This window comes from Phodopus roborovskii, unplaced genomic scaffold (genome assembly GCF_943737965.1).
Source record: "Phodopus roborovskii unplaced genomic scaffold, PHOROB, whole genome shotgun sequence".
Taxonomy (NCBI): domain Eukaryota; kingdom Metazoa; phylum Chordata; class Mammalia; order Rodentia; family Cricetidae; genus Phodopus; species Phodopus roborovskii.
Window position 1 is genome coordinate 18,934,508 of NW_026126482.1, and position 15,667 is coordinate 18,950,174.

The window sequence follows — 15,667 nt, forward strand, 5'->3', positions numbered from 1 at the left end:
GCCTCTGTCTCTAGGGCTGTAAGGATAATACACTTGCATTTCCCAGTTGTGCCTGCCCTTGACCTAAAAGAACACAGAATACTTTGAAGTATCAGTTACCAACAAGTGTAAACTGTCTGCCACCACATAAGGCCTCTGTGTTATGAACAAATTTTCCCCATTTACTGGGACAAATAAGGCCCAAGTTCACAGCATCCTAAGCTTTGGAAGGTGAGGGCAGAGACGGAAGTACACAATAGTGAGGGCCAAAGAGGGGAATGAGGAAGGTGGGGGTAGAACATCAGATAGAGGACGGGGTGGGGGTAAATGAGAATATAAATCTGAGAGCAACACCACAACGGAATGAAGTCACATGTCCAAATATGACAGTAGAGCATCGAAGGAGTCCACAGAATCACAGAGACTGCTATAAATAGGAACGCCGGCTTCGGCTGAAGCATCATTGCATCTCTTCTCATTAGACATGCTTAAGGGCTGGCACTGGAAAATTCTACAGGGCACAGATGTTGTTTGTTAGGCAAAATTGTCGTTGCAGACACTATGATATATTGAAATTTGCAATCACTTACATTAGCCGAGGGTACAGTCATTTCTTGCTGAACACTAGGAGTCACTGCTGTACCCACGCCAGCAGATGGTCAGGGGCCTTACATCAAATGGCTAGTATGTGCATACAGGTTACACACACCTTCTGTGTGCTTCTAATAATATGTAGGTTACTTACAGTGCCCAACACACTGGGAATGTTATGAAAATACAACAGTGATTACTACATGTCTATATTTGTATTAATTTTTTATTATTGTTATTTGATCTTGAATTTCAGCCTTCAAAACTATGAAAAATTCATTTTTAAAGATTGCTTAAAATTTATTTTGTATGTATGAGTGTTTTTCCTGCATGTATGCCTGTGAGCCATGTTCATGTCTAGTGATGTCAGAAGAGGGTGACAGATCCCCTGTAATTGTAGTTGCGGATGGTTGTGAGTCACTGTGTGGGTGCTGAGCACTAAATATTGGTTCTATGCATAAGTAATGAGTGTTCTTAAGCACTGAGCCATCTCTCCACAATTTCTGCTACATAAGACCATCTAGTCTATATTAATTGTGATGGCAGCCTGAACATCACATTTATGAAAATAAAGAAGCAGATCTTACAATTTGTTAGTTGTATGTAAACAAAGTGTAGAAACCAAGAAAACTGGTGATTTACCAGATGTCTAACTACAATCAACATCTTCATGTTTTTTGGTCATCTTCTGTGAGAAGGAGGTAGGAATGAGACTGGTAATTAACTTAAGGTCTAAATGGTACCTAATAAGATTCTCAAGCAACCTTATTGCTTCCTAGTTGCCTTATTACTACCCAGATGTGATTGTCAGGCCACAAAGCCATGACACCATGAATTATTCTTTATTCATCTTCCACGTATGGAGTGCCTGCTCCTCACAGGTTCCTCATTCAGAAGATCCTGGTTAGTCATGTAATGTTTAACATACAGATCCCAGGTAAGGATGCTCAGGAAGGCAACTGGTGGAGACTTGGAAAGGAGGGAGACAGGGATTTTCCCTGACCATACTTTCTCTCGGGTGTCATCCATCATTCCAGTAAGAACCCATTCTGAGTCTCATTCACCTTGGATCACATCCACAACACAGGCAGCTCCAATGGAGACAGGCAAGATTCCAATGCCCAACAACTCTCACCACTGTCTCATGTGCTGCTAGGCAGGCTGGTGATGGAGATGAGGAGGTGGGAGAGGAGGGCAGCAAGAACACAGAAAGAATGAGGCCCTCTCTCCACTAGACTGAAGATTCGAGAGTTGTAAGATGCACATTCCCCAAGTTCACTGTGGTTTTCCTGATAAAGTGGAAGTGAATCCTACAGGAGAGAGGGTTCTGCACCCCGCTTTCTGATTGTGAAGGTGCTCACTGCTTCTGTTCAGGGTTACATTTTCTCCTATTGTTAGACCACTACCTGATGGGAGATGCCATTCTGTAAATATGTTTCTTGTATTGGTTAATGAATAAAGTACTGTTGGCCATTAGGAAAGCAAGATAGGTGGGACTAGGAGACGAGGAGGAGAGAGGAAGGAGTAGGAAGGAGATTCAAGATGGAGGACTGAGAAAGAAGAATGCAGGGCTCTCTCTCTGGTAAGATGAGACCACGTGGAAATACTTAGATTAATAGAAATGCTTAATATTTAAGATAGAGCCAGCCAATAAGCAATGATAGTAATAGGCCAACAGAATTATATCTAATACAGTGTTGCAGTGTATTATTTGGGGCTGGCACGGCCGTGGGACCAGGCCGGCGGAAAAACCTACTCATAACAATGACCCACTTCTTTTAATCATTTTTGGTGTCTTTCAGTTGTCCAGCATTTTCTTTCAAACACACAGAACAAAAGTGAGAACATACTAGCCACTCACAAGTCTTAATTTAGAGTTCTGGAATTCTTAGTTGATTAATGCCTTCTGACATGGCCCAGATGTCTCTAGAGCAATTAGTAACAGAACGGGGTTAACAGAGCTCTTCATGGTGATGCTGATTCATTATGACTGATTGCTCATTTATGAAAATTAAGCAAGTCAAATGGAGTTTAGACCCAAAAGGGTAGCACTAGCTTGACAGTCTGTAGACACCAACACCTCTCCCGATTTTATCTTTACCACATTTAAGAGACAACCACACACAAGAAAAGGCTTGTATTTTATGTATTTGCTCCAAGTTATATGGTGCTAAAGCTCATAGATCATATAGATACACTCAGATATCTTCGGTCCTTCATGTACAGGCTCCTGTGCATAGCTGGCCCACTCAAGCTCCTGAGTTCACATGAGGTTGCCATGTCTAACTAAATAAATTAGAGGGTGTTATTCATTAAAATTTCTGTAGCTATGCTTGCCTATCTTTCTTCCATTGCTGGTGGATTCTTGCCAGCTTGTTTTGCAACAATGAGAATTTTCCTGGCTCAGATAATGCCTTTCAATGCTACTAGTAATTTTGAGGTATATAGCCCTCAGTTAGCTTTGTTGGCTTCTGGCATACATCTTCAACATTTTCCTATTTATGTTCATTCTATACAGTGACCCAGGAAGGGTTTTGGTTTCTTTTTAAGAATGGGCCTCACTATGTAATCCTGGATGGCCTGAGACTTCCTATGTACACCAAGCTAGCCTAAATTCAGGGAGCTCTTCTTGCCTCTGCCTCCCAAGTGCTGGGAGGAAAAGCATGTGACACCCACAATGCCTGCCCTCCAGGAAGATGATTTAAAAGCTCATTGCATCATAGCATCCAAAACCCTCTAAACCTTGCTACTTCTAAGGAATAAAATACAAATCTTTGCAGGCCACTACCTGGTGAATCCTGACTCTAGGTGGTTTTAATTAAACCCTCAATGTCATCTTTAACCCAGCTGAGCCACTGAAGTGACCCCAAACATCCCTACCTTGGAGCCTTTCCCAGAGTTTTCTTCCAGTTCTTTACAAATGTCTGTCACACAGACATCAACAGGACTTCAGTCTCTTCAGGGACTTTTTGTGAGGCTGAATTGAACCATGACTCTACTCCCAATGGCATTTGCTCGAACACTATAATACACTCACCCCTTGGTTTCTGTAGAAGCCTGGCTTAAGATTCCCGTGGACACCCAAATCTATGCATGCTCAAGTCCCTTCTACAAAATAGTACAGTATTTGCATAGACTCTACAATACCTCCCCTATACTTTAAATTAGCTCTAAATAACACATACTGCCTAATTCAATGCAGGTACTGGGCAAATAACTGTAACATTATGCTATTTGAGGAAATTACAAAAATAATCTGGACATATTCAGTATACAATTTAATAAATATTTTCCATCTGTGCTTGACTGAACCACAGACATAGAACACACATACACATAAGGCTGATGGAATATATATTCATTAAACTAGCACAGAGTTGCACTCACTTTGGTAGTAACACAGTGTTCTGTCTGTGGCAGGCATGTTGAGCAAACATATACAATATGGATATGTAGGGGTTTATTTTGCAGTGCTGAATTTTTATTAAGGGATATTTGTTGTTCAATGTGTAAAGAATATATAACTCTGACTTTGTAGTTCTAATCCTAGAAATTCCCTGGGGAAATCTCCAAAGGACACATGCAGGCTACTACAGATGCTTGCCACTGTAATTTTTACAGTAATGTCAAAGAATTCCTTGATCTGCACCAAGCAGCTGATAAAACCACACTGTACAATAGTTACTAACACAAGATTCAGCTCACACATTGTTATGAACAAAAAGCAGATGTGAAGGCAATAGATAGAGTGATATTTGTTTTTCTTTTTTTTTTTCTTTTCTAGACAGTGGTTATATGTCTTAGAGGGAGGCCTTTTCCCCTTTGATTCTATGTGAATTAAAATGTTGGGATACTAAACTGGTATGTTATTGATGTGTTGAATGGATCTTAGAGAGATAACACCCCTTTTACACCACAAACACCCAGCTGAGATGGATGGGGGCATTGGCATAACTCAGTTTGACATCAGTCTATATTGAATCTGGACTGTAGAGAGAGATGTCCTGCTAGTGTGGGGACAGTCACTGATGTCCTAGAAGGCAGGATGCTCAGGTTCCAGTCATGCCAGCCCTGCCAGTCCTGAAAAAAATCACTTCCTTTTCTCGACTCTCAGTCTGTCTACTATAAGTGAGTATGTTTTGCTACTTCCTCCTCCATTACATGTTGTAAAATGTTATAGAGGTTACTTAGATACTATTTGTAAGAACACTAAATATGTTGTAAAAAAGCAGTTGATAGATCTGATTATATCATAATGGTGAAATGCAATTTCATTACATATCCGACTCCATATCCATGCATACATTCACTAACCAAACAGAATGAAGGTGCAAAACACATTTCAGAGCACTCCACTAAGCCTGTACTTCCTCTAAAGGTATTTCCCATACATCTTGTTGGTTATTTTATTGCTATTGCTTTTTGAAATGGGGTCTCATTTAGCTCAGGCTGACCTCTAACTTGCTGAGTAACCAAAGATGATCTTGAGCCCCTGATCCCGCTGCTTCTACCCCCCAAGTGATGGGATTACAGGAATGTACCACGATGCCTAGCTTCTTCCTTCCTTCCTTCCTTCCTTCCTTCCTTCCTTCCTTCCTTCCTTTCTTTCTTCCTTTCTTTCTTTCTTTCTTCCTTCCTTCCTTCCTTTCTTTTTTCTTTTTCTTTTTTCTTTTTTTTTTTAAAGAAAACCGACAGTAAGCAAATGAAATTACTTTTAAGAAATAGTCTGGACTTTAGATCAATAACTTACAAACATTTAAAGCCTTAACAGGCCCATTATAAAGGAAGCAAAGCACTTTCCTTTGCCCATGTAAACATTCTGACGTTGATTCTAATTTGCCCAGATGGGCAATAATCTTGAATTGGTCACATAAATACAATGTACATATTTACAGATACACATATGACAGATAACACCGAAGGCTATTGGCATATGGCTGGCAATTGCCTATCAAATGCTTCTTGACACAGAGACATAAACTCTGGTCATGATCTCATGTACCAACACATACATACAAACACCCAAACACCCCATGGGGCCATCTTCCCAGAGATGCCTATTCAGGTTTCAGAAAAAAAGAACCAGAGAGAAACTAACTATCCCTTGAAGGGAGGGAGGGGCTGTGTGCCTCAGAAGATGGCGAACTTACCTGTTAAGTGGTTGGCAATCCGGGCAGTGGGTTTGGGAGGCAGGGCCGGGGGCTGCTTGAGGAGGGACAACTGCTTCACTGGGGTCTCCTCATGGTCTCCAGAGAAAGCAGCAGGTTTTTTGGGGGGCAGGAACAGAACTGGTTTGGCTGAAGGATCTTGGGACAGGAGGACTCCAGACTCACTGGCAGAGGGGCTCTCTTGAGACACTGAGGGGACAACCACATGAGACACAGGAGACATTACACAAACGCAGTGCAGGCCAGCCAAGGGACACAGGACAGGGACACGGGCAGCCCAACGAGACAGCAGAGTGCCACCCGCGGCAGGCCATGATGGGCACACGGAGAGCTAAAGCAAGGACAAGAGAAATCCAAGAAATCGGGTGGGATGTGGGGGGAGGGGCAGAAAGAGAGAGGAGAGATGGAGAGAGAGCAAGAGGGCAAAGGGCAGGGGCAAGGGCATTTCCTCATGAAAAATGTCACCACTTCAAACTACCAAGCCTGCATCATCCAGAGTCTACAGATGCTCCTCCATGTGACTCAGGAGACCACAGGCACTACAGGGCATGAGTCCCATGGGGACTTTGAGTCCCCTAAACTGAACATAAAGAGCCAGCACCTTTCCTTGGGTCCCTGAGTTCTTCCCTTATTGAGGGAAGAGAGAGATGGGTCACACACTTCTGGCAAGTATTAGCGTTGTCCACTGGGTCTTGCTCTCTGGCCTGGGATACCCGGTGGCAGCTAACTAGCTTGGCACTAGAGGCCATGCACACAGGCTGTTCCTCCAAGCTCTGGAATGGTCAGGACTGACAGGCAGGCTCTCAGTGAGGACTCTAGCTCTTGAGGACACACTCTTGCCCTGCCTGGCCCTATAAATTCTCACAAGGCGGAGGATGTGCAAAGGTTACACCTTTTTATTTGTCCAGTTCCTTCACTTCCTGCTTGCCAGATTTCTGGCTGTCTTCTTAATTTTTCCCTTCTTTCTTCTTCCCGCTCGCCTCTTCTTTCCAGAGTCTCATACATTCTAGGTTGGTTGATCTAGAACTTCCAGTTCTGCTTCTACCTCCTGGGTGCTGGGGTTGCAAGGCACGTACCACCCTGCCTCAGAATTAGCTAGGTACATGGTATCAGGGACTGACCCCAGGACATCGTGCATGCTAGGCAAGCACTATAAGTACCCAGTCACATCGTAGCTCCCACTGTCTTGTTCCAGCTCTCCCCCATCTCTTCACTTGGGCCCGACTCTTCGTTTCCCGACTGGAGCATCCTGCTAGGTTCCTTTATTGAGTTGCCATAAGGTGGTAGCCTACTGCACCCTGCTATGTTGGGACTTGGCTAGGGTGGAAGATTTCACTAGAAGAGAGTGACCGTAGATTCCAGTGGTACAAGGCAAGTTGAGTTGAAAATTGAAAATTAAGTGTTCTTGTTTGAGAAATTCTAAAGGGCAAAATACAGCTCAACTATCTGTCCCCCTGCCTTCCATGACTGTCAAAGGAGGCAGTTTATAAAGATTCTTCTGCTTTCCTGCCTTCTCTCTCCCCTGGTGAAAGTAATGTCTACACAGCAGCACAACCCTGCAAAGAACCCTTGATACCCCGAGTTTTCCCCACCTCAGGGGACATTGTTCTAATCAGTGCTCAACAATAGCTGGCCAGGTCCCACAGTGACTGGTGAGAACCAGGAGAGAGAGGGGAAACCCTCTCTCTCCCCTCCTCCCACATGAGTAAAGTGTGCACATAGATGCTGCACACGGAAGTACTAGGACTTTCCACCCACACTCCAGGTAGTCCCCGAGGTTCCTTCCCCAGCCCATCTGACATGTGCTGTTCTCTCTGTTGGTAGGGACTTATCTTTGGGCTGGTTAGGAGGGCCGTGAAACTCCTGAGAGAGGCAGATTGGACACTGGGTAACATAGTAGGCCAAAGAGGGAGGCAATAATTAGAAAGCATGCAAACTCATCTATAGGCAGGCTCCAGCTTATCTGGGAAATTGTATACAGTTTAACAAGTATCCAGTAAATTTACTAAACTGATATAATCACTGATGAGTATACTGGGACTAGAAATTAGATAGTGTGGCCAGGCCTTTGGGACAAAAGGATTAGACAGGTGGAGAGAGGGATAGGATTTTTTTTTTTGATTTATCTTAATGAAGATGAATGTTAGAAAACAAGCAATATTTTACACCACCAATATGATAAGACAAGTTATAATACCTTTAAAGTAACTTAAGTCACATAATATAAAATATTATGTGAAAATAGTATCCACATTTTCTTAGGCTCAGTTATGTACAGACAGCTCTGACATTGGCTTCTCCAACATTTTGAGGTTAAAATGGGCATCCTAAGTCCTACCAGGACACTGTAACATCCTGGAGACCCACCCCATGCCTCGGCCAGTTCATTACCTGGTCCATCCATGATATCTGAAGCTTGGAGCACCTCAAACGAGCAGGGGTCCCTGGGCATCGGTACGGGCTCCATTTCCGACAGGGCAGGCAAAGAGAGTTGGCTGGAACTCAGGGACTGCCCATTCTCCAGGGAGTCATCTTCATTCGAAATGGAGAGCTCTCCATCTGTGGGTGAGAAGGAGATGATAGGATCAGACGAGGTGTGTCCTCTTGGGAACACTCAAGGCTGCTAACAAGTCTAGATGCTCTGAACCATCTTTATCAAGGTCAGTATCTGCACTTGACAGCAGCTCTTTGCTTTTAAAAGATGCACATTTAGAGAGAGCCCATATGTTTCTGGAAAGTACTTTTCAGCCATTCACAGCAACTTGTCTAAAGTTTTCTCTCCATTCTTTTCATCTCAATCCACTTTGTGTTCTATGTGTGTAAGTATTTTTCTGTTTAAAAGACTTACTCAACTTTTAATTATGTGTAGTTGTGTCTATATATGGTGGGGTGGTTTGAAAGAAAATGGCCCCCAAAGGAAGTGTGGCCTTATCGGAGTAGGTGTGGTCTTGTTGGAAGAAGTGTGTCACTGTGGAGGTCTCATATATGCTCAAGCCGCACCCAGTCAGACAGTTCACTTCCTGTTGTCTTCAAGATGTAGAATTCTTAGCTACCTCTCCAGCACCATGTCTGCCTGCCCACCACGTCCTACCACGATGATAATAGACTGAACCTCTTTACTGTAAGCGAGCCGCTACAAATAAACATTTTCCTTTATAAGAGTTGCTGTGGTCATGGTGTCTCTTCACAGCAATAGAAACTCTAAGACATGTGGGCACATGCATGTGAGTAGAGGTGTTCTATGAGGTCAGAACAGGATATCATGACATGAGCTGTTCTTCTCTGTTGGCAGGGCCTCATCTTTGGGCCCATTAGGATGTCTCTGCATCTTCCAAGAGAGGCATGTTGGCTGCTTAGGTGACAATGGACCAAGGAGGGAAGTACCCTAGAGGGTGGCACTGGAGCTATGGTAAGTCAGCTGTAAGCCTCTCAGTGCAGCTGCTGAGAACTGAAGTCAGGTCTTCTGTTGCTGGAGTTCCTTGTCTTGCCAGATCCCACCTCTGCTTTCAACTCCAAATTAGCACACTGAGACTTATATTAATTATAAAACTGTTGGACAATGGCTAGGGCTTCTTATTGGCTAGCTCTGTCTTAATTATTAACCCACTTCACTTATTCTGTGTATTGCCACGAGGCTGTGGCTTATGTGTAATCCAGCATGTTACTTCTTGGGCAGCATGGTGTCTTCTTGAGGCCTCTCTGCCTATCTTTCCCAAAGTTCTCCTTATCTCCTAGTCCTGCCTATCTTCCTGACTCTATTGGCCAAACAGTATTTTATTCATCAACCAATCAGAGAAACATACATACAGAAGGATATCAGTCTTCTGCAAGGACAGTATGAATTCATAGACATCAAACCTGTCTTTAGCTCTTACTTTTTTTCTTAATAAAACTGAATGAAAATTGTTTTTTTTCCTTTTAATTTTTAAAAGGTATAGAAACTTAGTAGGCAGATTGAGAATATTTACATTAGGGAACTAACATTGCCAAAGCTATTGGTGGCTTTCCACAAAGTGACAGTAAGGCCCTATTGATGAAAGCAACACATACACAACTCAATGGACATGGAGAAGCCAAGCTGGTGCCCAACTAGAGCATTTACCTCTATCGGCTAGTATTCATGGTACAGGAAGGTTCTCTGCATGCAACCAAAGGAGAAAGGTAAATACCCACATAGCTAAAACAAAACAAAACAAAACAAAAACACCCCCCTTCAATCTACAATGGTGACTTGCCTGTGATTTGATCGTGGCACAAAGTTTGTGGAAGTAACCAACCAAAATCTGATTTGAGATAAGGCCTACCCCAAGAGATGGAACCCATACCCAATGCTGCTTGGATGATCAAGAACATGAGACTAGATAGGCCAGGGACCTAGGGAAAACCAGATACTATTGTTCTGCTAAAGGAACGTAACAATATAATGACTTGTAATAACTTTCGGCTGTATAGATCTGATTCTTGCTCAGCCATTATCAGAGAAGGTTCCTCCTGCAGCAGGTAGAAGCAAAAACAGAGACCACAGCCAGTGCTTAGGGAACTCTTTAGAAGAAGAGGCAGGATGAATGTAAGAGCCAGAGGGGATGGAGAACATCAAGATATTAAGGCCTTATAAATACAACAGGAAGGGCATACATACAAACCCGCAGAGACTGAGAGAGCACACACAGGGCTTGTTCAGGTTTGCACCAGATGAGGTCCTAGAGATGAAAGGAGAAGTGAACACATGCCCCCATCCCTAACACAGAAACCATGTCCAGTTAATTGCCACTTGAAAAATGAAAGATTTAAGTTTTGTCCAAGGAAATCTCACTTAGGGAAACAAACCATACCTCGTAAGGGTAGGTCCCATGCCCACAAGTGGGTGGCCAACCCAAAATGAACTCAATGTCTTCTTAGGAGTTTTTTGTCTCATAATGCTGTGGGGCGTTTTCCTCTACTCTACAGGCCCTTTGCATATATATTATGGCTTCTGGTTTGAGTTTTTTAATGGGTATCCTGTGTGTGTAAAAGTGTGTGTCTCTGTGTCTATCCATGTTTCTTGGGCTTTTCCTTTGCCTCTCTTTGCTGTTTGGTTGTTTTGTCATATTCTAGTTTGTGTGTTTTTGATTTATTTTATGTTTATTCTTTAGATACCTATTTGATTCGGTTTTCTAATTAGAGACAGAAAAGGTGTGAATCCGGATGGGAGAAGAGGTGGGGAGGAACTGGGAGGAGTAGGGGGAGGAGAAACCATAATCAAAATATATTGCGTGAAAAACAACAACAAAACAAATAATATTAGGGAGCAAAGAAGCAGTGAGGACAAGCAACTGCAGGTCCAAAGAAGGACATCACTCATCTCTTTACTTCTGTCCTCATCCAATTCTTGAGGAGAGTAAGCATTTAGGAAAGTCTATAATCCCTACCTCACAGGCTGTGGTAGCTCAAGGCAGCTGGGAAGTGCCAGAATCCTTTGGTGCCAACCACCAGCCATGTCAACTTTGATCTGCTTGAAGCTCAGTTCCTCAAAGGGTCGATTTGAAGATCAAAGACTCCCATTCAATACCCCCCCCACACCCAGCATGATTTCATCTTCACCCAGGGAGTCTTAGATAGCTAAACGTTAAAGCCAAATTAATTTTTCAAGAGGACTTAAAGCTCTTTTAGTCAGATGAATAAACACCCAGATGAAAGATGAAGCTGTGCCTACTCAGAAACAGAGCCCTGCAAAGCAACAGCCTGACTTAAAAGTAGAGAAGAGTTGTAGAAATAAAAGCGAGCTGAAGCTGAGGTTAATCTTCCCTTCCACTATATTTCTCTTGATGCTTTGATTTTATACATTTATGATATCTGATAGCACTGAAATCCTTCACATCACCCCATTAGAACTGCCTCCAATAGAATGTGTGCTTGCTAAAGTAATTTAATAAACCAACAGGCTATAATTAGTACATAGTTCAAGGACCTATAGTGTTTCATATGGATTGTCTATAAGCACTAACATATTCATTGAAGCAGACAGTCACATACAATACTGGCATTTGAAGGCTATGTTAATCTCTTTATGTTCTTTTCATTCAATGTCTCTGCAAAACCTAAATAGTAAGAGATGTTATTACCATGGAGATGAAAGATATGGTTACTACTTGTTGAGAAGAACACAAGATCAGGGCAAGACCTTAAGGCCAATGCTATGGAGATTATAGCTGAGCTACAAAAGTGAAGGGCGGGGAAAGCTGTGCTGTGTTCATGTGACCTCACTGTATTCCTAGTCATCTCAACATGCTTTTATTTATCATCTTCAAGCTGTTATCATGGGAAGTGGCTCTGCTGAAAGTCCCTAATTAGTGGGACATACTGTCATTCTCATCTCTAGGAGTTCACTCTAATTCCTGATGTTCTGAGTATATTTATGGCCCTCAAGAAGACAACCCAAAGAGGAAAGGGTCTTGATGCAACCACCAAGTTTTGCTTTTTTGGACCACTGATGATGTTGAATGATGATCGACTGATTTAAGAGTTGAGAGTACTGCACAGGTAACTCTGGGATAAAAGATACAGCTGCAGCTGGATTTCTCTGGTTCCATTATGGAAGCCAGTTTACAGTCTTGCTAGGAAATTAGCTAACTGAGAAGCCCGTGGCTCCCTTCTCTTGAGATGTCTTCACTCTCTCAATCTGGAGCTCCTTGTGGGTGAAAACAGGCCTTTGACAGGTTGCTAAGTCCTAAGCTACTTTGCAGAGGGATCATTCTGGGCAATTTCATTGTTGTAATTGATAAAGACAAATTACCATAGAAAAAATTAAAATGTGACAAAGAAAAATATGTAGACGACACTCTTAGTTTCCCTAACAGAAGCAGTGTCTTCTTTCCGTGAATATTTTTTCATGGCTGAAATCCTACTATGTTTCAAAATTTGGTGTGTTGGGGCTGGAGAGATGGCCCAGTGGTTAAGAGCACTGGGTGCTCTTCCAGAGGACCCAGGTTTAGTTCCCCGAACCCATAACAATAGTCTATAACTCCAGTTCTAGGAGATCTGACTCCCTCTTCTGGCATCTGTGGGCACTGCATGCACCCAGTACACACACATGCAGGCAAAGCACACACACACACACACACACACACTCACTCAAAACTCTTAAAGAACTATGTCTTGTTTTTTTAATCTTACTGTTGTGATCTCAATTATAATCTGTTAGCAATCATGCTAGATATTTACTTCATTTTCTCCCTCACATCCCTACCAAGCATTAAAAATTCCCAACCTAATTGCTTAGCTTGAAGATAGTATAGTACATGATGTCAGCTGTACTATTTCCATTTAAGTATTCATTGTAAAACATAACAACAAAGGCATTTAACTCATAAAGGTGTTTTCAGTGTTTTATACCATTATGAAAGATAGCTGAGAAGACTATCTTACATAGGATTTTTCTGTAATTAGAATTCTAATGTATACTGACACATGAATGATTTTTGTGGAGTTATCGAAAGGCTTTTCTACTTTTACACTTACCAGCAATTTGTAGAACAATACAACTTAGATTCTGGGAAGTTCTTCATTATTAACAATGTTAACTGTATCTACTGAGATACCTATCTCTACTCAATACCTACCTATTCATCCATCCACTCATCCATCCATCTATCCATCTGCATGTTTATCTACATAGACACACATTTATATACATATTTAGCAGAAAAGAAAACTATTCAATAAACATGATAAATTCATAATCTTTTCCATGACCAAGGTGAGTAGTTAAAGAAAAGAGAATCATTTTATTTGAATAGATTCATGCTGCTTGAGTGAATATGGTAAAAATATACTGTATGCATGTATGAGATTTTTCAAGCAATAAATAAACATTGTATAAAAAGAATCATGCTGCTATTTCTTGAAGTAAGACTCAATTATTTTCTACAATACACGCTAAGGTGAAATAATGCAATAAGCATCATAGATTATACTACCTTCAAGCCAAATAATTAGCTGGGAATTTTTAATGCTTAGTAGGGATGTAAGGGCAATCTGGCTATGACACCTATCACTTCACTGATCACCTGGGTTGATACAGCTGATTTGGCTGATTAGGTGGATGTCCTGTTCCTTCCTCACCACTCCATGTATGCCTCTCCTGAAGGTATACATGCTTCACTGACGGGATGGCCTTCCCTGAGTAGAACAGGACTGGTCTTCAATTCCTGTAGCTATGCTCCCTTGCTAGAAGCTGCAAACAAACTCAAGGCTTGTTAACTCAGAGTTTTTTGGTTCTCTGTGCAGTTGTATTGTTAGTAAACACTGTTTATGAAGCACCATTACCAGCATTTTAACATTGGCACTAGTAGAAAAACTGTCTTGATGTCCCACTCCCAAGAAGAATCATCCCCTCTTCATGATGAAGATGAAGCAGTTGGGTTATTTCTGGGTCATCATTATTTCACTTTATCATGGATAAAATAGTGAACTAGTTATTAGAAATTATTTTAATGTTTTATATTGCCTTTTAAAAAGTATTTTTCTTATTTTACATATCGATCCTAGTTCCCTGTCCTTCCCTCTGTCCCTCTCTCCCTCCCTCTTTCTTTCCCACCCTCCCATGCCCCCCCCCGACACCCTCCCATCCTATTCTCCCCCCCCCCCGCTCACTCTACATGTAGGTTGATACCTTCCAGGAGGGGTCATCTACATCTGTCAAGTCATTTGGAGTAGGCACTAGGTCCTCCCTCCTGCCTTTAGGTTAGGGGTATCCCTCCATGGGGAATGAGCTCCCAAAGTCCTTCTGTGCACCAGGGATACATCCTGGTTCCACTTTCAGAGGTTCCTTAGACTGCCCAGGCCTTCTGAGACCCATGTTTATATTGCCTTTTAAAGGTGTCTGTGCTGATGGCTAAAATGGCATATGATAACCTACTGTCATATGTTTTCTAAGAGAACTAGCAAAATGTGAACAGGAGGATGTGGAAGGATGCAAAGGATGGGGCATCTTGTCAATGTGACAGGCTTGAGAATCACCATGGCAGCAAACATTACATATATATGATCAAGATTAGGTTGACTGGGGTGAGAAGACCCACCCTAAATGTGGGAGGTACTGGCTTAAGGGCTTAAGTCTTGAACTGCATAAGAAGGAAGATTCTAGTCAATTACATTTGTTCAAAGCTAAAGATAATTGAAAATTTATTTTTAGATTAATGTTGCCCTGGAGAATAGGTGACTGAAATTTAAGTACTCATGGACATAGAAATACGAACAGCTTCTACTTAAAGAAATAATAAAAGTTACTCAAACTCACAGAGATCTGCCTGTCTCTGCCTCCCTAGTGCTTGTATTAAAGGTGTGCATCACCATAGCTGGAGGCTGATGTTTCTAAGCTACGGTGTTATGGCTTGTACAACAACTTACGATTACAAATGTAGTTTTAGTGGGATTAATGAGTTATTGTTGAATGAATTATGGTTGAATATGAGTGTGAAGAAGAACCATTACTGTTCATAAGAACTCACTGAACTCGTTATTTCAATACATTTCATATATATCAAACATTTAAACATAAAACTTCAAACTAGAGTTTAAAATAGAATATATATATATATATATACACACACACATATATATATATATATATATGTACACAAACACACACACACACACAAATATATGTATTGAGGCTGCACCAAGGAAGCCAGATGGATAGTTTTGATGTACTCAACAAATTTCTGTTTTTAAATATGCAAACTGGTATGCTGCAAAAAAAAAAAAAAAAAAAAAAAAAAAAAAAAGAAGAAGAAGAAAAACAGCAGAATAGTGGGAAAATGTGAGCTAAATATAGATGACCAAAGAACAAAATATTCCAAGTAGGATGAGTATTCGTTTGTGCAGGTAAATCAAAACTGAGTCCCAGGCATCACTTTGGAAATGTATAACCTTGCTGGGAATGAGATCAA

The 15,667-nt window shown here is 41.7% G+C and overlaps 1 protein-coding gene across 8 annotated transcripts in view; it reads right to left on the reverse strand.

Moving 5' to 3' along the window:
- Window positions 1-15,667, reverse strand: part of Phactr1 (phosphatase and actin regulator 1) — a 458,550-nt gene that overhangs the window by 74,511 nt on the left and 368,372 nt on the right. For 6 of the 8 annotated variants that reach the window (XM_051194363.1, XM_051194360.1, XM_051194359.1 and 3 more), the window contains 2 exons: window positions 8,130-8,297; window positions 5,721-5,927 (listed from right to left, as the gene is read on the reverse strand). In XM_051194363.1, the coding sequence (XP_051050320.1) occupies window positions 5,721-5,927; window positions 8,130-8,297 (375 nt within the window). The remainder of the gene's footprint in view (window positions 1-5,720; window positions 5,928-8,129; window positions 8,298-15,667) is intronic. The other 2 variants (XM_051194365.1, XM_051194364.1) reach the window with 1 other exon arrangement.